Source organism: Pomacea canaliculata, linkage group LG3 (assembly GCF_003073045.1).
Source record: "Pomacea canaliculata isolate SZHN2017 linkage group LG3, ASM307304v1, whole genome shotgun sequence".
NCBI classification, from domain to species: domain Eukaryota; kingdom Metazoa; phylum Mollusca; class Gastropoda; order Architaenioglossa; family Ampullariidae; genus Pomacea; species Pomacea canaliculata.
In genome coordinates this window covers 33,959,170-33,983,107 of record NC_037592.1, presented here as the reverse complement: position 1 = coordinate 33,983,107, position 23,938 = coordinate 33,959,170, and the positions used below count along the sequence as shown (strand labels likewise).

General features: G+C 37.2%; 3 protein-coding genes across 5 annotated transcripts; 1 reads left to right on the top strand and 2 right to left on the bottom strand.

Annotated features, from left to right (window-relative positions):
• Positions 1-41: 41 nt before the first annotated feature.
• On the bottom strand, positions 42-12,662 carry LOC112559014 (pleiotropic regulator 1-like). The gene is made up of 14 exons (XM_025229830.1): positions 12,533-12,662; positions 12,173-12,279; positions 10,159-10,247; positions 8,481-8,556; positions 8,044-8,101; positions 7,640-7,741; positions 7,113-7,205; positions 6,312-6,461; positions 5,867-5,968; positions 5,092-5,184; positions 4,709-4,827; positions 1,209-1,348; positions 665-858; positions 42-385 (listed from the first exon to the last, which is right to left on the bottom strand). The coding sequence occupies exons 1-14, from the start codon at positions 12,539-12,541 to the stop codon at positions 326-328; spliced, it is 1,392 nt and encodes a 463-aa protein (XP_025085615.1). The 5' UTR covers positions 12,542-12,662; the 3' UTR covers positions 42-325.
• A 94-nt stretch (positions 12,663-12,756) lies between these two features.
• Positions 12,757-14,130, top strand: LOC112559015 (anaphase-promoting complex subunit 10-like). Its single transcript, XM_025229832.1, is given in 5 exon segments — positions 12,757-12,826; positions 13,132-13,175; positions 13,177-13,218; positions 13,220-13,296; positions 13,490-14,130. Coding segments are annotated over 5 exon segments (519 nt in total). The 3' UTR covers positions 13,776-14,130.
• On the bottom strand, positions 13,982-23,930 carry LOC112559012. Of its 3 annotated transcripts, none has more exons than XM_025229827.1 (7): positions 23,822-23,930; positions 22,809-22,875; positions 22,157-22,240; positions 19,988-20,010; positions 18,836-18,890; positions 18,266-18,388; positions 13,982-18,094 (listed from the first exon to the last, which is right to left on the bottom strand). In XM_025229827.1, the coding sequence occupies exons 1-7, from the start codon at positions 23,915-23,917 to the stop codon at positions 15,282-15,284; spliced, it is 3,261 nt and encodes a 1,086-aa protein (XP_025085612.1). In that variant the 5' UTR covers positions 23,918-23,930; the 3' UTR covers positions 13,982-15,281. The 3 variants fall into 3 exon arrangements, with proteins under 3 accessions (XP_025085612.1, XP_025085613.1, XP_025085614.1); XM_025229828.1 differs by lacking the exon at positions 23,822-23,930 and adding an exon at positions 23,452-23,801; XM_025229829.1 differs by lacking the exons at positions 13,982-18,094; positions 18,266-18,388 and adding an exon at positions 18,400-18,707.
• Between the last annotated feature and the right edge of the window lie 8 nt (positions 23,931-23,938).

Sequence of the window (23,938 nt, the reverse complement as noted above, 5' to 3'; positions counted from 1 at the left end):
CTAAATACACACCATTTGAATGTTTTCATACACAAACACAATTAAGGTGAAAATGTTTAATGCAAATTCAAAGCTAATGCTTTGAAAAATTTATCTAGGCATGTCATAAAAGCCAAAAATATAATTTGAATGCTGGCCAAGCCCTGCTGTCTGAATCTAAAAAAGTAATCTCAAAGGCTCAGATGTTAACCTAGATTCTAAAAATGTGGGATGATCTTGTAAACATTTCATCTTTTGCACCATTTTTCAATTTACCTATGAAGTCTCTTTCAATTTTTTTCAATCTGCAAGTTAAAAAAAAAAAAACCACCTGCAGTCATACAGTTTAATAACGTTTTTTCCTAAAGATATCAGGCCGCCAGTTGAGGGGATGTGTCTCTTCAGTCTGCAAAAAACAAAACAGAGTGTTGTTAAAACTTTAAAGGAAAGCTGAAAACAATTCTCAAATAGTTAACAAAGAGATATTATCAAAGGACAAAAATCATATATATAAATTTTACAAAGTCTCTCAAGGTCCTGCCTGTATGTATTCATGCATCATGTCTTGTACTAATTTCCTTTTGCATCATTATTATTTCCAAGGTTTGCTATCATCTGCCTTTGTACTGCACTCGGAGCCTCCAATTAGATGAAGGAAGGAGGGGGAACAAAAAGGATTACTTACAGCAGATTCATCCTCTTTGTAGATCTTAATAGTTTTATCAGCTTCAGCAGTGATCAACCGGCTACCACTCTGGTCAAAGGCAAGAGCAAATATTCCTGCCTCAGAATCAATAGAACCTGGCTGAACAGCTGCCTGTAGTCTCTGAAAATTGTAGCCTGTTTTCCAGTCCCAAAAGTGCATAGTGCCATTGTCAGCTGCCAAAGAAAATAATAATGGTATAAAAAGAAAATAAAACAACTGAAAAAGGTAGTGGTAAGGCTTATAGGTCCACAAGATGCTACTGCTGTAACATTACTTAAGATCATATCTTAGATGCTGCAAAAGTTTGCAAAATTAAAGTCCATTTTCCCCACACACACTTCTGCACTCTGATCATCAAAGTAAGCCAGAGGAGGGAATTCTGGCTAGGAAAAGTAAGTTTTGATAGGCTAGTGATAGGTTTCCTAAGGCAATGGTGATAAAGGCCATCTCTGCACAGGAATAACTTCATAATTAAGACTTCAATCCCAGACTAAAAAGTTTGCAATATTTTTAAAATGCACACCTGCAGAAACTAGTACTCCATCTGAATTACAAGCAAGGCTGTTGATAATGGCATTATGTCCTGAAAGATTTTGCAGAAAGACACCATCAGGGAATTTCCATTGCTTGATATTGTCGGGAGAACCTGATGCAAATGTGTATCTGAAACAAGCAAAAGGAAATGCTATCTTCTGAAAAAGAATAATAATACATCATCACAGTTAATCTGTATATCAGGCAGGCCCGGTTCTACCTATTAGGCGAACTAGGCAATCGCCTAGGACGCAGCGACCGAGGGGGGCGGAAAAAAATGGCCCGCTTTTATTTTTTTTTTTTTTAATGAATAATTTTAGGGAAAAATGTCATTTTCACAAAATGATATTAGCAGGATACTTTTCCTCTGCTTGTAGACTGACCACCACGCTAGTTTCTCAGTACATGTATGACAGGAAAACCCCATTATCGCATTATCCCAGGGCGCACCTGCAGTGACCAGCTAACCGGCAGGCAAGTAGAGGGCGCTGAGAGGGGCGGCGTTGATGGAAGGCACCTTTTCCTCAGCTTGTAGGTTGACTTCACCACCGAGTTTCTCAGTTCATGTAGTGATGTAGTATAGGAAAACCCATTATTACAGGGCGCACTTGAAGTGACCAGCTAACCAGCGGGGAAGAAGGGGGCGGAGGATAGACAGCGGAGGGGCGGGTTGGTGGATGGGGCCTGGTCAGTGCGGACCCCTAGGATGGAGTGGACCACATTCCACTAATACCAAGCTCACCTTTCTTTCTTCTATCTTACTATTGAAGAGGTTCCACACTTATGAATTGAAAACACTGCAGCTGATATCAGGGACAACAACACAGACTTGAGTTTGCTACGCGAGTTTCTCTGTGGTTATGACAACTGTTTTATGCTCAATATTGTTTACACTTACGAACTTTCAACCCGAAGGAACTTACCTAATGTCACCAACGCGTTCTTAGTTAATAAGAGTATTAAAGTCTTTCGCAGACAAACATCAAAGTACAGCCATTTGAAGTTTATAGCATATCTATTTACTGACACTGATGGCCTTTAGTCTTGTACTTACTGTTGTGACTCATGGTCGTGAATATTTAACTTTCTTATTAATTATTAAATTTCTGTTCGTTTGGTGTATTACGCTTAATTTAGTTGTCAAATTGTAATGTTTATTTTTATTATCTAAGAGTGCATCTGTTTGTCTACAGTTTGAATGGCTAGCTTGTTGTTATGCTCCATTGACAGAATATTTGAAATTGGTTATTAAGAGATAATGCGTACTAAGACCTACAGTCGATACACTGTATACTTCTCTTGTTTTCAACAAACCCTATGCTGGACACCACGCAGTGTTGATCACTGGACTGTGTTTGGGGAGCTGCCCTGACACCATGATTTACAACTTTGCATTGTTAGTGTCCAGAAGACTCTCTCTTGACAGACCTTGCTCCCCGCCCACCTGTGAGGTGTGACTGTGGTGTGACTTTGGATGGGAACAAAGAAGCTGCTGTCAGGGTGGTCTAGAGGCTGGAAGCTGTGATCAGCTTGAGTTTTAGACCACACACCAAACTAAGACCAGAGCAAGGTGCTACAGATTTCTTGTCTCCATCAGTGTGCACTCCATAAAACCTTTTACACGAGTGTTTGAAATCCTCTACTCATAAGTGTAGGTCTGATTTGGGAGGCATGCAAGCATCCATGTGTGTCTGATGCACGCCTGCAATTGAAAAACAGACGTACCTTTTCTTGACAAAAAGTAGTTCTTACTTATAAGTTATTAATCAAATCTGCAGCAAATTCTCAAAAAAGATTTAATTTTAGTAAGCCATTCTTTGACACTTCTGGGTTCTAATGCCTCTGGTCGTAATGAGTTCTTGTAGAAAACCACTTTTCTACTATTTTTAAGCAGCAAACATGTAGACAGTTCGGTTTTACTTGTTAGTTCGTCTGTAAGATGAGAAAGAAGAGAACCATTGAAAGCACTTGCCGATGGAGGTGCTATAGGTGGACAGGCCTACAGGGCAGCGATAAATCTGTCACAGTTAATGACCAGTCGGATCAGACTAGCAGACTGGACAAAGAAGGTGGTGCGATGTCACTTGATAGTTGTCCGTGAGATGAGAAAGAGAGAAGAGAGAAAGATTGAAAGGACCTAAGTGGGGTAGTGATAAATCTCTACCACTTTAAAGAAAGTCAGATCACATTACCAGGGCTGGACAGCCAGAGACTGGGGAAGAGGTGGTTGTAACTTTGAACTTAAAACCCACAGGACGATGTACAAACCTTTTCTGAGCGGCTGCAGACATCTCGTGCTGCTGTTTGAATTTACTTTGTAATCGTCTGTTCGGGTGCTTAGAGCTATCATCCTTCCACAGCTGAGTCAGTAAAAGTTGTGAACTGCATTTAGCCGTGCCAGACTGAACAGAGCTACTGTCCTACAGCCACTTCATGAGAGTTTGTACAGATAAGTTCGCATGAATTTTATACACTGTGACATAGCTGTATATAGTTTATTAACACGATTTATGTCTTTCTTTACATTAATTTCATTTCCTTATTTCTTATAGTGCTTATTTTGATTGTGTGGATGCAACGGGTTGCGATAGCGGTGGTGTAACTTTTTGCAAAACTTTTCATTGTACAAACGGGTCCGTGACAGTCTTGTGGTCTTTAGCACATCACAGTCGCGTTGAGTTCTGAGACAGACCGCCGCAAGCATTACTGGTGATACTTAAGCCTAGCTTTCTTGTTTGAACTGCGTCCATTGAAGACAGATTTAAACAGATTCAGGAGCACAGTGCATTATTTGGATTTCTTTATGATATCCAAAGCATTTCTGAAAAACCAAGGAAGGCCATTCTACTATCTTGCGAGGTCTTGGAAAAGGCACTAATGCACAGAGACAGCAAAGACACTGACGAGGAGGAACTCTGTTCTGAATTACAGGTTGTGGATAGAAGACTTCCCAAACCTAAAATGAACCCCAAAGAAGTCTTAATATTCATAATCCAACATAAGCTATTTGATATTGTGCCGAATGTTGTAGTGTCTCTCAGAATTTTATTGACCCTTCCAATTTCTGTTGCCAGTGCAGAACGGAGTTTCTCAAAATTAAAATTAATTAAACACTATACGAGATCAACAATGTTGCAAGAGAGACTGACTGGGCTGGCCACCATATCTATTGAGCATGACTTGGCAAATGCACTCAATCTGAAGGAACTGATAACTCGTTTTGCACAACAAAAAACAAGGAAAGTGAGGTTTTAAGCATCAATTTCATGACCAGGACTAAATAAATTGCAAAACAAATGATATAACATGGTTCACTTTTTGTGAGGTGGGGGGTGGGGGGGGGGGGCGCAGAATTTTTCTTTCGCCTAGGGCGCAACACAGCCTAGCGCCGGCCCTGATATCAGGTACAGGTCCATTAGCATCTGAGAAGTTTTACTGTGTATTAAAGTATGAAAAAGGAAATTATAAATCAGTAAGAGGAATACTAACTGTGCTGGATTCAGAACCACTGCTCGCACACTCTTTTTGTGATTGGTCAATGTTGCTTTCGTGCGGCCAGCAGCCAAATCCCACAGTCGGACTGTACAATCATGGCTTCCAGATATCACCTGCAGATGCACACACAAATTAATTTGAAGTCTTCTCATTGTCTGCGCAATCCTATCCCAAAAAAGAGATTTCAAGTCAAACTGAAAATGATCTCAGTATCAAAAAAGGATATTTTGATACCTCAGTTATGATGTTTTAAAAATGAAATGAAACAGCAACAAAAAAAAAAACAACAAACAAACCAAGAGTAATGATGAACTGAAAAACATTTATCCACCAATATAAATGGCAGGGTTTGTTTTTTAAAAATACCTTAAACTTACCTGTGGCTCGGCTGCCTGGCACTTCACGGATGAAACAGTGTTGGTGTGACCAGCCAGAGTGTGGATACACACCTTTGTTCGGATGTCCCATACCTAATCAACACACATACCTGTTAATAGGGCTTGCTGATGCTATTCAAAATATACATACCTATTAAAAGCTTAGTGCAAAATATCTATACCTCAAATCACCATTGTGCATAATAACATGTAGCATGTCAGATCTGCAGTGAAATGTAAGTGGTTACTATGTCTAAGGTATAGAATGTGGAAGAAACAGCTCCACTTTCTCCGCTCATTTCTAGATAAAATTAGGTACTTCTATCTGCTTAGTGGACAGACTATTATATGACATGGTCCACACAACTTTGACAAAATCAAAATAATGACTATTTTGATACTTTTTCCCCAGAGGTAGATTTCATTCGTCCAGTTCAAATACTGTGACCACGAGCACATTTTAGAACTTTCAGAAGTAATCTATACAAACTTTTATTTGTCAAAAAATACATAATTATTCAAATACATATGTACACAACACTCTTTAACAACATAAGCTTAAACTCAGTTATATCAAAAACCTGATAACTAAATTTTGACTGCCTGAGAGAATACCAAACTTTATGATCGCCTCAACTGATAAATCAGTAACACATTCAAAGCATACAAATAAATCATTGTTAAAAAAATTATCAGACTGTCAATGTTGCATCAATATTTGTGTATCAGTAGCCAAAGTATTACCATCTAGGTATGCTGAAGTAAAGAAACTTACCCTGATGGTTGCATCTCGTCCACATGTGACAAGTACATCAATTGTTGGGTGAAGATCAAGGGCATAACACGCGCTGAGGTGACCATGGTAGTGTCGGACAGCCTGTCAGAAACATTGTATGAAATACTTCAACTACAATCAGTATTTAAAACTAATTGTTAACAAAACTGACCTGGACTTTAAATAAAAGACCAGCAATAAAGATATATATGAAAATGCTTACTTTAACTACAAAAGACAAATCTTATCTGATTTGAAGAATATAACGTATCTAATATAAAAGCTGAATGATAAATAGCACCAGATAAATGGATACTTTTTAACATTCAATTCTATTAGAACATTCCATGGACTTTAAAACTATTACAGATATTTTGTAATCTATCTTAAATGCTAAAACAGCTATGCGAGTCAACATACTTTACAAGCAGTGTTTCATCTATACCTTGTTCTGCTCAAGGTCCCAGCACTTCACCATCTTGTCCTCTCCACACGAGAAAAGGTAAGGCTGTCGTGAACTGACTGCAAGGCCACGGACTGTGCTGACATGTCCTGTTAGTGACAGCTTTAGTGTTCCAGAAGCAAGATCCCAAATCTGTGATGCAAAATAAGATACTGGTTTATTTATTAATTCATTTTTAAATGGTTTTCTTTGATGAGAGAGTGATTTAAATATAATGACAATGGCATCATCATCATTAGCATAACTTTTCTTTCCGAAACACCATTCCTAGACTATGTTTGTAAAACTGGTCTTTATCATAATTTATAAAAACATGCTGTTGCCAAGATTTTGCATGCTCATTTGCTTCTTTGCATATTCTTGACTAATGTTTTGAAGTTCCTATTAAATATGTAAAATAAAATAAGCATTTGAAAAATGATTCTCAATGTTATATCTGCAGATTTCTTCACATTTTCACTGATACACATATGTACAATATTCATTTTTTAGAATGGTTTAGCATGACAGACTGCCTACAATAATGACTAGCTGCATACTAAACAGACCCTGACTCCTACAGTATAAGTTTCACAAATATGAATACTGTGAGCTAAGTATTTGCATATTTTTGCGGAATTCTATGAGCAATATTGAGAATCTAAGCTGATCACAGGGCTGTTTACGTTCTACTATATGTTATTGACTCCAATTATTAACCTGCAACTTTCCATTTTACACACAGTGCTGGGACAAGCAACACACTAAATTCCCTTGTGCTTGTTGTAAAACACTTTGCCTTACCTTGATTACACGGTCTGCTGCACCTGTTACAAACCATTCATTGCCTGGTTCTACAGCAATACACCGTACCCAGCCAAGATGACCACTTATTACCTATAGACACATTCATTTAAAAGCTGAATGTCTAACCAACTACCTTTAACATACACTCTTTATAGTCTACTGTAACTCTATGTAGCCTTTAATCTATGTAAAAGTGTTCTTTTGCTAAAGCTTAAGAATATTGTCAGCATTACACAGTACCATCTCATTATTATATCCTTGTCCTAAAGAGTCCAATAAATAACCAAAAAAGTGGTTTCTTAAAGCTAAAATTTACCTGATAATAATAAACAGTAAATCGCAATTCTCAGATGATCAATGGGACACAAGCTACTTATTTGTGAATTAATAAAAGTCCATGCTACAACATTTTGCTTCCTGAATGCACATAACATTCTTCCTGGCTAATATAATACAGCAAACACTAAATAATAGCTTTAAACTGTCAGCAACAGAAATATATGTCAATCTGAAGCAAAACTTACTCTGTATAATTTCCATGGTGGATGCCACACTGGCTTGGGCATTGTAGGAGCTTTGCGAGGAACAAGCATTTGTTGCTGACCTATACTGACTGCCATTAATGCCTAGTCAGTAAAGGCAATCATAAAACAAACAATAAATAAAAAGTGTCATTTGTTCAAGGTATAAATCAGAGTAGAATTCTAAACTACATGTACTAAAAAACCTGCCACCTTCAAAAAATAAATAATCAAGTATGAAACAGTCAGCTGTCAATAAAAATAAGTTAAAGTTTCTTTTGTACCATCTACTAAGAATTTTTTTAGAAGAAATGCTTTTTTTTTTCCGATAAAGCATAGGTACAGACATGCATATGTGATTTATTGATTATACTAAGGCATAAGCACACACCAAAAATTTTATTTACCCTTGATCCTGTAGTGTCTCCCCTTCCCGATCGCCTCATATCACCACCACTCAAAAGTCTGATAACGATATATTGAAACAGGAGCAGGTGTAAGGTAGCACATGCAAAATTGAGTTAAGCTAACAAACAGTCAATCTAAAGGCGCTGCACAATCTCAGATCACAGAGATAAGAATAAAACACAAACCTTTAACAATTATAAACCATTGATATAAATTTATGGAAAAGGCATAGCCATGACAACTGTCACGATGGTTTGGAGGTAGGGGTGGGGAGAAAAAATGGGATAAAGAAAGGGAGGCTAAATGTGTCACAACATACATACAACCAAAATCCTTTTATTAAATAAATATATTATTTAGAAAATTGTAGGAAACTGCTGACAGTCCTTTGCTGCTGTTGCTTCAAAGTGTTAAGTAATGGTAAAAATCTTATCACCTGTTCTGATCCAAAGGAACAAGCTCCATCCCACTGGCAGCAGAATCACCATGTGGTGTGCCATCAGCACCAGCAGCTGCAACCATTCAGCATAGGAAACAACATCTCCCCAAGACACTTTTATCTTCATACATTTTTTTCAACAAAAAAAAACAACAAAATAAGTCTCAAATTGATTTTTTTTCTGTACATTTCATCTCCTGCAAAAAAAAAAATAACCCATTCAGCTCTACAATTTCATACAGATGAAAAATTAACTGCAAGACACCAGAAATCCATTGTTTTCATTTGACATCAGTTTTTGTGGTTGCATCTGCTATCTTTCTACACAACTCACTGTTCATCATCTTAGATTATAGCAATTTGCTGTTAGGCAAACCCTTGAATATAAAGCCAATAAATCAAAACTAAAAGCAGAAGTAAACAGAAAAAAACATTCAATCATATTAATCCCACTAGATAGTTCGGATTTTGTTAGAGATCTACGATGATTGCAAAATTGTGCAAGCACAAAAATGAATATAAAGTTTTTCCACATAGGCCTAAGCAATTTTTTTAACTTCAATTTCAGCGAAAAAAATTAGACAGATCTAGATGCACTTTTTTAAGCATGTAAAATTCTGTATGTGTTCTTGATAACATTTAAGGTAAACATTATTATACTACAAAGTCCATATACTTGTCTGTAACATAATTACATGTATCACAAGCCACCAGTTTTTCAGAAAATAAACTAGTTCCCTGATACTATCTGTTCATCTCTTTCTCACAAACACGCGCCCTACTTTCATTTTTCCTTTAGCATATATATATTAAAACATTATAATCATCCAGAAAAAATTTAATATTATAATTTATAAACTATACTTCTTTTACAAACCTTTAGACATTGCCATATCAGATTTTACACTCACCTTTTGTATAACTTTCACATCACATGACCTTAGCATAGACTATGACAATCCAAAACTTTAATGTAAGCACCCATATTTTATTAAAAACTGAAACTACTCGTGTTATTGTCAGTCGTATTCATAGTTTAATTGCAACCTTAAGTTCATGATCATCATGAAAATGTCAACTGACTGATGTCACTTAACTCTGATCACTTTTAATATTGCCAAATCCCTTAGTACGAATATGGTATAGTCACACATTTAGTTTATTGTTTGCTACTCCCCGAGGAGCATAGGGCAACACACAGTCACACAATGACTACTTTATTTTGAACTACACTCTCATGCAGACTCATTAAACTCCCAATCCTTACTGTTTGTTATCTAAGTCCTCTTTGCATTTTCTATATTTATCTTTATTCGTTATCAATACTGGTATTTGTCCTTCCATCCATGTCTCATTTTTGTCTTAAGTGCTGAGGGGATGCATCTTCATGAACACGAACATGTTTATTATTATTATGTTCACATCTTTTAAAAAACCAGTTGCTCTTTCTCTCATTGCGCATGATTGCTAGATACAACATTCAGTATCATCTGCTCACTGCACAAACTGTCCGCTCACGGAATGCATATCATGAAAACAATAAATTTGTCTTAAGCAGGCTTCTTCCCCCATGAATACTTTCATTCATCATATTCACTCTGCATGCATGTATGCCTATGAGAAAGAGAGAGAGAGCTTCCATGCAAAAGAAGTGTGTTATTCTGCTGATACTTACCATGTCCATTTTGCTGTGCAGCTCCCTTAACCCGATCTTTGACTGGACCATACTCATCTGTCGTTTTCACCATGCGCTTCAGTTCTTCACTGAGACAAAATGATAACACTCTGCATTTAGAACTAGCAATGGGACACTCTAATCTGTTCAAATATAATAAAAGATTGACCATATATTCTCACACACAAATAGATTACTTGCGATTTGCATGAACATCTTTTCCAGGTGAATTCCCTCAGTTTGTGCTGTGTTCTTTTTGTTAAATACTAATACAGCTTTAGGTGAAAAAAATTGCTACCTGTTGCTCTCTTCTGTGATTCAAAACAAAATAAAAGACTAAAACATGTTTTGATGGACCAGCTAAGATGTTATTTTCTAATGTTTGCATCATATGATCTAGCTGTTCACATTATTATCCATTGATCTCCCATTTTTAACACAAAAATTAAATCTGAGCACGTTAGCTTTTTGCAATTTGTGTAGCTAATTGGTAAGAAGCTTAAGACGTTTTGTTTTATAGCAGACACTGAGGCCACAACAAATTTATGTTGATAACATTTATTAAAAGCTTTGCTATAATAAACAAATATTTATAAACCTAAAAGAATTTTTCATTTAAAAAGGATTTAAACAAGCAAAAGTAATTCTCTTGTTGTGTTTTTGTATGGCTGGTTATTAAAGTAAGAGTATATAGACCATTTTATTCACAAATTTGAATCCGCAGAACATGTTTTGCATTCGATCATATACTCTGGTGTAGAAATCAAGAGATACCAAACAAATATATTTTCTACTCTGCTTCAAGCTGTTTAGGCAATGTTGTTTCAGTTATCATAAAAACAGATCAAAGTTTGTCAGATTTATAAGTTATATGCTCATCCATTTTGTTTTAGTTTATTCCTTGTTGCTCCCTTAAGGAGCATGGGGCTGCAACAACACCTCGCCAATGGACCCAGTTTGGGCACCACCCCTCAGTTGGGCCCTTGTGGTTCTGACGTCCTTTGCCTCGCTCTCTATTGTTCTTTTCCAAGTCTGCTTTGGTCTCCCAACTCTCCTCTTTACCTGAGGGTTCCAGTCAAGTGCCTGCCTGGCAATGGTGTCAGCTGGTTTGTCAGGGTGTGTCCTATCCAGCCCATTCGCACATTTTGATGTCTTGGGCTAGGGCCATTCTGTGGTTTCTTTTCCACAGGCTGCTGTTGAGATTTTTCAGGCCATCTTATTCCAGAATATGGCGTAGGCATCAGTTGTAAAGTCTGGAGCTTGTTGTTGATGGCATTTGTCACTCTCCAGGTTTCAAACCATACAGTAGGACTCACTAGCAGAATATTCTAGGGATATCTTGACTGTGGCAAGACAGTCTAACCTAGTGGTTAGCTACATAATCATCTTACACCCATCCCTGTCTTACACCAGTCTTCACTAAAAAAGGTTCAGTAAGTTTACCATTGTGAATAACTTAGCTGGACGAGTCTTTGTACAACCCTTGAATGTTTATGAGCTTAGATGGAATGCCATAGTGAATCATCAGCCTCCAGATGACATCCCTGTCTAGCTCAAGCATTTTATTCTCATGAAATAATTGACAAAAATGCCAGAACATACCCTGTATTTTTACACAATATTGCTTATTTCAGTTATAGTCCTGCTTCTAATATGACACCCTGGACAATCAAGATGGGGAAAGAACTCTTTTTAGAGCTGCTTCTAGTTCAAAACAATGAAAGCTGAAGTTCCCTGTGATAAGCTCAAGCTTTTTATAAACCAAATATGCAGACTGTCACTGCTTGTTCCTCCTACACACATATTCATAGTTTTTTGTAATCCATCTGATTTACTGTCTTTGAATTGTTACATAAAGTGCTGTTCAGGTGCTTTTATCTGATATTTCTGAATTCATTATACAGACGCTCTTTAAAGAGGTGGAGTGGGCTATAAAACTCTCCCGGCCATACGACCTTACCCGTCTAAATAAATGCATAAATTTGTTTATAAGCCAGCTCAAACAAATAATTACCTCTTCTCGTCTCTCAGTGGAAGATTTCCTTGGTCACCCAAGAACATATCATGCGTCCGCTTTAATGACCGGAACACCAATGTGTGCACTGAAATGTTTCTGCGCTCCTGGAGCGAAAAAAGTGTGTTTGAGAGGATGAACAGCACTGCAACCCCTCACAAGCATTAATAATTTATTCAGTGTTTTCATAATTTATAGTAAATTTGTGTATCTTATGATCTGTCAGCTTACAAAACTGAACACTGACAATGGGCTTTATAAAAAATGTCCAGAGACTAACGAAAGGAATGCTATCAGTAAAAAAAATAAATGTGCTTTTGAAAATTTTCTCAAGATCATATGATAAAAAAAAATTCATACTTCTGTCATTTTTTTCTGTAAAGTTTCCACAAAACGTCTGCCTTGTGTCTAACAACACTTCGCTTAATAGTGGTAGCTTAGATCTATTTCCGTTTCCTTTGTGCGATACACAGATACAAGCCAAATAGGAATAATGATCAACTTCGAATATCACCAGCGGAAGAAATTCGAAAATAAATGGCTACAAAATTAACGGGAAACCAAGATATTGACATTTTCAAAAGATGAAAAAGAGGGAAAAGCTGAGAGAAGTAGGAAATCAAGCTGTTTGGTCGCTGTCTTCTTGCAAACCAGGTTTTTCATTCTAATTGATTTTAATGAATGCGATATCCGTCTCACAGTTGTCTGCTATTGTCAGTACTGACAATCTTGCGCTGCCAGCACTATAGTCACTGCATTGGACGTCATTTTTTGTAAAGTAGCTGCATAGTATAATCCCAATTTTGGGATTAATTATAATTGTTGGCCTCATTAGTTGAGTGGTTGGTCGCAGTAGACTCGTAGATTCTTTGACATTACTAGATATTTAGTATGTTTGGCTATTATGCAATCGATCGTGTGGTGTTTGTTATTTTGTTTTGGTTTTTTTTTTTTTTTAGGATTTGGAGTAGACCAGCTTCTAGATGAGTCCAATGATACATATTTGGCAGTCGGATGGTCCACAACCCATCTGGTAAAACATCCAGTTTCAATCGAAAAACAACCATCCATGATATATGCATCTATGCTGACTACAAATCTGATGAGAGTTATACTCCAAACAGGTTGGTGTGCTGATGGAGGGAACTTAAACTTTGTAAATTATCCATTTAATGTCGGTCATAGAATTCTTATTGTTTTAAAGTGGTCTTGCACTTTTTAGTAGATATTTCATCTGTCCAGTAGTTTTTCTATCATAGTTGCACTGCGCAGATTATTGCAGTAATTTATACTGTTAAATTTATATTTATATTGCAGAATATCAATAAGAGTTGGCAACCATGCCAATGACTTGTCAGAAGTTGAGCAAATTGAGCTGTCAGAGCCCTCAGGATGGGTATGTGTGCCACTGAGAGATGCCAGTGACAGACTCATCCGCACATTTATGCTGCAGTTGGCAGTTTTGTCCAATCACCAGAATGGACGCGACACTCACATTCGACGTATCAAGGTTCGATCCCCAGCTCAGTCCTCAGATGTTGGTTCTGCACGATTACCTGTCTTCACTAGCAAAGAGTTCCAACAATATGCATTTGTCAGATAAAAAATTGTATTTGAATACCTGTGTGTTTGAATGAGTCAGTGTTTGCATGTTGGTTAATGACAAAGTATAGATACAGAAGGCTATTTAACAGGAAAGCAACATCCAGGTGGCTCAAATTCTAGCCCCAGCTATGAGATTTGCATAAACACTTGTGAGATTGTCTTAATTATATTTGCAGGTTCTGTTTTCTCTGTCAGTAGAAACTCTTTTTTTCTTTTTAAGAATAATAACTTGTACGCTTCCATAAGATCTTGCCATCATACTGCTTTGTACTTGTGCTATTCATACACAGAGAAATAGGAAAAAACTGTAATATCTTTTATTTGTATTTAACAATTAAAAACTCAAAGCTCCATTTTGGCATGTGGTCTACTGAGTTTTCTTTCTTACATTACCTGTTAAATATGCACAGAGAATTAGTAAAAATACATGCCTAATTTGCATTAAATGCTTTATAACATTAACATACTGACAATTCACCCACACAATCCTAGTAAGCGAAGCAAGCTATGGTTCATTTCCAATATTAGTTCTTTACTTGTCTTTTATGAACAAGAACAGAATTTCTCCCTTTCTTTTTCATCATGTGTGTACACACACACACAAGCATGCGCACATAAATCTCTATCAAAATAGCCATTTTCACATTGTAAGTGGTGCGCATGCATGTTTTTACTTTTATGAGCTCCCTGGAGTGTAAGCTGTATTACAAAAATACAATGTTGTCTAACTCTATATCATAGTGAACCATATGCCACTCAAGCCAAGAAATTCCACCACTCTAGTTTGAGGGAATCAGTTTTTATCTGTTCTATCCCATGTTAATCACAGATCTGGAACTACATCACATGGCTGTTCTTTGTAAATCATTTATCAATAGCTTTCTCATGTTCCTTAAAGATAAGTTTATTTGAAAGTGAAGTGAAAGTTTGTCTGTTACGACTGATCACAAATATTCAAATAATTTTTAAAAGTCGTGTGTATAATCATGTTGAATCTTCTATTTGTGGTCAGTAGCTTTTAAACTTTTATATTTTGTCTCACAAGAAATTGCATTAATACACATACTTCATGAAAAACCCTTAGGCAATAATATAGACAATAAAAATCTCTCACCAAAAATGACAACCCAAAGCCGAATCATAAAGCGAAAGACAAAGACTCCTAAGTGCACTTTTGGTAGATTTTCCAATGCATTTGCATGCATAAATGTCAGTGAACGTTTTTTTTATGTAACTGATCATACAAAATCTTGCATTCCAAAGTAAAGATTATTCTGGTACTAAAGTGACTGTATCTGCTGTAACAGTATATGGGAGATACTAAGAAGCTTTGACATTTATATTTTTTGAAATATCCATTTTGTTGTTAAATACATGTTTTTAATGACAAAAGATGGAGTATACTGGACTTTAAAAATGTATCCTCTATAAAAAAAAAAAAAATGATACTTAATGTTAATCCCAAGCAATAAAACAATCGTGTCAGCTTTTTGCCAAATCTTTCCTAAGAGACAAGTATAACAGTGTCTTCTTCACTGCTTTCACTATCTGAATGGTGAACATTAGTCATAGTTACATGAAAATCTCCAGCTATTGTAGATAATGTATCATCCATACAAAAACTTTTTCCTGATTCCTTTGGTGAACTTTTTACAGGAGTGCTGGTGGTAAATGTTCTATTTGTTCTTTGTCTTTTGCATGATGAGACTTTTCCTCTTTCCATTAAGACATGAGCAGGAAGATATGGGTGAGACTCAGCAGCATCCAGCCTGCGCTTTCTTGATAAGGGACTGATACTGAAAGTCTCTGAAAGCAGCAGACGCTCAGACTGGGATGATTGTTTTGGACTGCTAGAAATGTGTACCATATTATGAAATAGTCTGGGAGAGTTGTTTGTTGTGGGCACTTGGAGAGGGACCTTTGGCAGATCATTAATATCTGAATTATTGGAGCTACAGGATATACTTTTTCCTCTGTACAAGGTTCTGATTTGGCTTGAGGGATCTGCACTACTATTGGACATCCATTCAGATTTTATGGATGGTAAAACGTTTTTGCCCTCCTTTATGTTTGAAGATGATTTACACACAGAAAATTCACCAGTTTCAGCAATTCCTGCACATGACAGAAACTCCTTCGAAGGGAAAGCACATTTCAATGTATGCTTGGAAGACGACTTCTTGCTGAAGGGCGCAGAATTTGTGATTAAACCTTGCGCTGTCCCCTGTCTATCTGAACACATATAATTTTCATACTTTTTAAGGTTTTTTTGCACAAAACCATGCTTTTTGCCTCTTGTTTGGTCCTTATGTTTTGAAAGTTTGGTATCTAAGATTTCATTGTACTTTTTTATCTTTTTTTCAATGCTTGCTAGTTTCAGATTTGTGAAAGCTTCATATACATCTATGCCTGAAACTTTGGCATGAAGCCCTTCTGCTGAACACGTTGAAGATGGTGAACCAGGAAAGTAGAGACCTGATGATGTTGATGTATTTGATGGCAACTGAGTGACTGCTCTACAGTCACGTCTTGGACTAGAAGGATTTGATAGTGTCATTCTATTGAGCATCTTCGTACAAGATACAGCTATATCTCTGCATGTATTAAAGTTGTGCATGTCTGATATTTTTCCTTTGTTATATGCTAGTAAATTATGTCCAGTTACCAAAGGTGAAAAACTAGATTCTTCTGCTGGTAAAGGACTGTGACAAGGTGTTGACTGAGGAGTCGAGCACAAACTTTCCATCTTTTTGGGGGTCTGAAATTGTTCCCACCTCTTTGAAAAAGACACTGGACTGTGAAGCCTAACATCGTTTGTCCTATCGCTGTTTGACTCTTTAACTTGGATCGTTCGTGTTTCATTCATATGCCTGAAACGGTCTGTTAGATGTCCTAGTTTTTCCTGGTGCAAATTACTTTTTATTATTGTACAGAGCTCTGGTCTAACACACAATACTTCCTTTTTAAGGGTACAGTCCAGGTTGTTTGCTTTCCTGTATTCTTTTGGTGCATGGGGCAGTTTTGCTGCCCTTTCCATTGAGGGTTCTGTGCAAAGCTTAACAAACATGTCCATGTTCGTTTCGCTAAAGAGCTGATGAACTTCCTCTGTAGTCAAGGATGGAAAAGGTGCTGGAACAAACCTTTTTCTTGCTTGTTCTAGAAGTTTTGGAGACTCTGTTTTAATCAATTTTAGAGGATTTGTGCTGGATTCAACTAAGCTAGTAACTGTTTGGGGCTTGGCCTTAGAAATTTCATAGCTACTTGGTAGCTGTGGATCAAATTCATGTTGTGAAGCTAAAGCACCTGAAGAAACTGCACATCTGACCTTGTTTGAAGTATGCAGCTTTTCCTCTATGATATCATGGGGTAACTTTGTTTCATTTTCAGAACATTTTGTAATCATTTTACTGGAAACCAATACCTGATCTTTATGACATAGATGCGAGTTAAACGTAGTGTTTGCTGGCCAACAACATTCCTCACTTTTTACAGAAATAGTTGACTTGATCACAGATGGACGACAGATGTTCAATACTTCCCTTGAGCATGCTAGGCTCTCACTGGATGTAAGCATGTCTCTACTACTTCTGTTTTCTGCAAGCATATCTTTTTGGTAATGTTCAGTCACACGTTGTCCACCTGTAGCTTCCCTTCTGTGTGCCTGGCGTAAATTTGTGTCGTGTAAGTACTTGACAAGAAAAGACAAAGATGGTTTTTGCAACATCGGCAGGCTACATTCTTCTTTCGTTTTTTTCACTGGAGCCTTCTCTGCCAAAAACTGAACAGGCACAGTTTTATTCTGAGATAATATGCAGGTATACCGTTGTTTCAATTCTGTTTGATCAGCTGCATGATGATTTGAGACAGAATAAGTGTCTTTTAAGTACTTGGCATTTAAAGACAAAGATGATTGTTGTTGAAATGATAAAATAGATTGCTTATCTTTCCTTTTGCTTGTTTTCTGCAACTGATTTGTTTCAGGGAACAATTGAATAGGCACAATTTTCCTTGTGGGTGCATTTGCTTTATGTTGGTGCCGTCTTGCTAAGAAGTTTCTGTCATCTGTGGGCACACAGTCAGAAGAGTAATGATCAGGACCTGCAATGCATGTGTCCAATGTTGTAGACGAGTGCTGAACAGAAGAACCAGAATTAATAAAGAAATTTTTGCTCTGAGAATCCACGTGGTGAGAAGAGATTCTTTTGTTCTTGTTGCTCTTGTGAGTTGTTTTCTGCCTTGCCTTTCTAGACTCCAGTGTCAGCCACTTGTTAGTATCTTCATCACTTTCGGTAACCAGCATGTCCCTTGAAGATTTATCTGCACAAAAACCAGACAAATGAGTCATAAGTCAAAAAAAAAAAAATATATCAAAAGCAAAACAAAATGACCTAATAAAGTTAAGCATATTACATGAATGGATGATTTAATATTTTTATGATGTATACAGATACATCTTGTGTCTTCATATATCAATCTGATATGTCTCACCACTATTGCTGCTATAACTTTCATAATCATCCCAATCATCACTGCTGCTGTCAGAACTGATGGTTTCTGCATCACTAGGTTCACTCTCAACTTGTGACATTTCTGCCCACCGAACACAGCTTTCTGTGCACATAACAATATAAAAGGTGTTTAAACCAATGCACAGCCTATTTTGCTAATAACAGTAGAACACACACAAATATGAATAAGAGGCACTATCAATACTATAAAATCTAGACAACCCAAAAGGACAGTGTAATATGGTCACCTCAATGAAAAGCATCTAACATGCCAAGACTGAAATCAAATGTGGACAGTTTTCGCTTTTTCAATACCAGTATTAATCTTGATTGACATCTGATGAACAAAATTTTGGAGTATTCATGAAGTTATGCATCATCGGTTAGGGAGCTGCCTGTCCAGAAAGATATGAAGTGATTTCCTATGTTGAAAAAAAAATGTAAACACATTTGTTAAAGCGAAAGAAAAATAGGCATAAAGATAGTTTTACAGTGCTACTTCCATCTGAAAACAAATTAAAATACTCTGAGGGGAAATAAATATTCTTACCAGATATAACTGATAAGTCAACCATATCTTGAGGCTCTGTTTTTATTGCTACATCCTGTAACAAAGAAAACAAAAACTGGGTCCAAAAAATTTAACCAATCACAATTGTTTCACACGTCCAAGACTTAATGGTAGCATACTTTTTAAAGAAGCAGATCCAAAAAAAATAAATAAATAAAAGCGAGAAGCAATATCACATGGTCACCATGCCTTTAAACTTTCCACTTTAGTTTTAGGACAGTTAATGGTGAAGTGGCTAAAGTGCCTCTCACCACAAGAAAGAATTGAACATCATGATATTGGATCTCAGATGGGACACAACTCTTTATGATGCAGCATGTGTTTATAGGGCTGATGATTGGTGGTTTTCTCCATACTGTAAAGGCATATTTCATGTCTACGTGCTTGTGCATTTTTGCATGTATTTGTATACACAAAGCACTTTAAGCCTGCCTTTAGTGGTGGGAGGTGTTGCAATATTAAAACAATGTAAACAATGTAGTTTCTTTGCTGGAATTGACAAAGTATCAATGATAGATTACAGTGCAGTCAGCTTCTATGCGCTACCACCAAATTTTATGGGAACATCATTTTATTGCTTGTTAGGGGATTAATTTTGAAGTTTAATCAAACTGAGCACACAGACGCAGCATGCTATTATATCCTTTCAGCATTTGTTGTCTTGAGCAGCTAAGACATAACACCATGTCTGCTGCCAGGCAGCCAAGACTACAGGCACATCCATAACACTGATGTATGTTAGTTTGACAAGTACATCCATATCACATATGCCTGCGAGTGCTACAGGCACATCCATATCAATCAAACATGTTAGTGTTACAAGAATGCTTAATTAGACAGCAGGTGGTCCTGCCCCTAGACTTAAATGAAATCATCTAATACAAGAGCTCTGGGCCTTAGCTGGTTCATCTTGTATCATCTAAAATCTAAATAAAACTAAAATTTTTTATTGACTTAAAGTCATTCTTGCACTATCACCAGTTTAGCCTGGGATATATTTCCTTGTACATTTTTTCTAAAATATAAGAAATCATCTTCGCAACTTTCTTTTAAATAAAAGTGATGTCTTGTCACAGGCAATAAAATAATCATGATTTTTGCTGCACTAAAGTTTGATTTAATGTATCTCACCTGTATGGATTCAGGAGAATAATCTGAAAATAGAAGTGTAGATGAAATGCTAAAATAATGCTACTTCAACAAATACTAAGTAGAATACATTTACTGGTTTCCAAAAGAGTTTCAGAAGATGAAGCATTAGATATTTGTGCAAGAAAATAATCTAAAATTACAAACTCATGTAAACTCAATTAAAAAATGAATAGTGTAAGCAAAGGTCACAAAAAGATATGCTAACAACACTTATTTTCTATGTGCATTATCAATGTTGTAAGCTCATAAACATTATCCAAGGGTTGTAAGAAGACTCGTCCTGCCAAGTTATCCACAATGGCAAACTCATTAAATCTTTCATAATGAAGACCGGTGTAAGACAGGGTTGCATATTATCACCAACAATCTTTCTGATGATCAGACTAGATTATGCACAAGACAACCCAAGACAACAACACTGGTATCCAGTGGACCTTTACCAAACAGCTAGAAGACCTGGACTTTTCAGATGACATTGGTCTATCTCATCGGCAGCAACATGCACAAACCAAACTGAGTAAGCTAGCAAAGGAAGCAGAGAAGACTGGCTTAAAGGTCAACAGAAAGAAGACCAAAGTGATGAGATTGAACAACAAGCAGGAACTCCAAATCCAACTTCAAGAAGAGAACATCCTGGAAACAGACCGCTTCACGTATCTGGGGAGCATTGCCATCAAGGACGGTGGAGCAGACAATGGCATCAAAAGTTGCATCAACAATGCCAAGCATACTTTCAACAGCCTATGTCCCATCTGGAACTCCCGAGCATTATCCTTCTGCAGTAAGACCCACATCTTCAACACCAATGTGAAAGCTGTCCTACTGTATGATTCTGAAACCTGAAGAGTGACAAATGCCATCAACAACAAGCTCCAGAACTTTACCAACTGAAGTGAAGACTGGTGTAAGACAGGGATGGGTGTAAGATTTTTTTTTTTTTTTTTTGTCGTTCGCCTCTTTCACACTTGGAGACCAGCTCTTGATATGTAATTGGTGGTCTTCTGTAGAGACTCCACTGGCCCGTACAGCTTGTTGTGCAGGGTCTCCGACTGTGGCCACGTCTCTTTCCTCAGGGTACGGAGATTCCTACAGTCCTGTAGGATGTGTTCTACAGTCTGGTCTGCCTCTCCACATGAGCATCTCGGGGACGGCACGAGGTGCAACTTCCTGTGTAGGTGGTGAAGCAGCCTGTTGTGCCCAGTCCTGAGGCGGAAGATAGCGACCTGGTCCGGTCTGGACACTGATGGTAACTGTCCAGTGGTTGCTGTGGCCTGTACAGAGACTTAATGATGGTTTTCATCTCTGACATGTTGACTGCATTGTCTTCTTGTTCGTCCTCTGCACCCAACTTAGCCATCCTGTCAGCTTCCTCATTCCCATCTATCCCGCAGTGTGATGGGATCCACTGCAGAGCCGTTCTGAGGCACTCGATGTTTAGCAGCGCGGCTTCCAGGTCTGGCAGTTTGTTATTGTTGACTGCCTGCAGCACCGACAGAGCATGTAGCTAGTTAGAACTAGGTTAGACTGTCTTGCCACAGTCAAGATATCCCTAGAATATTCTGCTAGTGAGTCCTACTGTATGGTTTTGAAACCTGGACAGTGACAAACACCATCAACAACAAGCTCCAGACCTTTACCAACTGATGCCTACGCCATATTCTGGGAATAAGATGGCCTGAAAAGATCTCCAACAGCAGTCTGTGGAAAAGAACCAACCAGAATGGCCCTAGCCAAGACATCAAAAAGCGCAAGTGGGGCTGGATAGGACACATCCTGCACAAACCAGATGACACCTTTGCCAGGCAGGCACTTGACTGGAACCCTCAGGTAAAGAGGAGAGTTGGGAGACCAAAGCAGACTTGGAAAAGAACAATAGAGAGCGAGGCAAAGGATGTCGGAACCACATGGGCCCAACCAAGGGGTGCTGCCCAAAATAGGTCTGCTGGCGAGGTGTTGTTGCGGCCCTATGCTCCTCAAGGAGTAACAAGGAATGATAAACTACTATAAATGTTGCATGAACGCATTGTAATGGCATCTTATAAACTTTAAAAAGCTTTATTTAAAAAGCCACAAGCATGATTTGTAATTTTTTCCCATTTTCTATAGAATGTATTTTAAAGCTTGCCAGATTTTCACAAAAGAAAATACCTGCACTTGAATGATCTTCCCTGTGTCTGGATTTTGAGGACTGAGTACATCCAACTCGTCTTGAATCTGAATTTCTGAGTTTTCCTGAAAGCCATTAAAAGATGGTTGCTACAAAATGGAATCTTCTTCGCCAAAGCAGTCAGCTATTATGTAGAAGTGCAATAAAAGTATAAACACTTAAAATTTGCATCTAGATCTTGACAGTGGAATACTAATGAAGGCAGAAAGCAACTAGCTTTGCTGTCAGCAATTTCAATATAAAAAGTGAGCACTGTGACAAAGTTCTGTCCCACACAGCATTCCAGATACTTGAAAATGCAGAAATATTAACCAAGTACAGTAATGTGCATCACAGATATCTGCTTTACAAGGCTAGCACACAAAACAAGGCTGTTTATACAAAAATTATGAAATATTGAAATTTTAAAAGAATAATGGCTTGTTCAATTCCATTTTATAATTTCAGTACACTAGTATGACCAGTCTAGTTTATTGTCATCATAAGCAGGCAACAGACAAAAGAATGGATGCCTTTTCATAATCACTAAACAATCAAAATTTTTTAAGGTTTCAATGAAACTCCATGGACAAGAAAAGTTGTTTTAGTAAAAGATTAAAGAAAGAAGTTTGTACACCCCATTATTATCTTTACCTCTGTCCTTGTAAATGTACAAACTGCACAATTCCAAAACATCATCATCGTGGAATTCCCTGTCATACTAAAATATAAAATGAATTACATTAGAATGATTCAGTTCCAAGACAATTAAAAAGGTTAAAGGTGAGAATGGTTAATGAAGAGATGTAGTAAAAATGTAGACTTGTTTACAAAAAATATTAAGCAAATAACAAAATTGAAAATGAAATGCTGCCTTAATTCACTGTTTTGCCATCATCCATCTATTCAGCACAATTACTGGGGTTTATAATTCGTAACTAAATGACAATCCACTCCATCACAATGTGCACTGAGAGATGGGTTGATAAGAAAAATAGAGTGGGTGGCAAAATCACACAATGAGATTGTATACAGAATATTATTTAGAGTATTTAGGAACCGGTGCAGAAATCGGGGAAAGCACTCATCCTGATTGAGGCAGTGTTGATTATTTGCTGGTGTATATCAGTTACTACATTCTGATTTTAATGTCAGTTGACAGTTTATTTCATATAAACAAACATAAAATCACAGATTTTACTAACATTAGTCTTACTGCATTGTGGAGTGCACTCGATGCCATAAGCTTTACCTGCAGGGCCTAATTTTAACCGATGCAAAAAATATATAACATCACCTGGTTCATCAAAGGAAGTCCATTAATGGCATACAACACAACGCTCGTCGTTTGATCTGCTCCATAACCCTGAACTCGTGGATCGTATCTGATACCTCTATTCAAGCACTTTTACATGGCATAGCGCGTGCTCTCGAGTAATATATTTATACATTTACACCTACAGACTATACTCACTATAGCAATGATTCATGCTTAAGTATCAGCTTTGTGTGCGAGTGAAATTTTTACAACCGATCTTTGATTGTTCAATGCGAAATGGTTGATACATAGCTGCAACCACTAATTCGTAGTCGATAGATATTAACTATGATCATACAACGACTTAACTCAGGCCTCGTGTAACTCAATAGACAGAACAATTCTATACCTTCTCAATGATTTTCTCAATATCAGTCTGAATCTGCTTTGCATTTGTAGCAAATCCTCGAGCCAAAGACATAACATCAAGCAAATCGCCCGCCATTTACAAGTTGTATGGATTGCT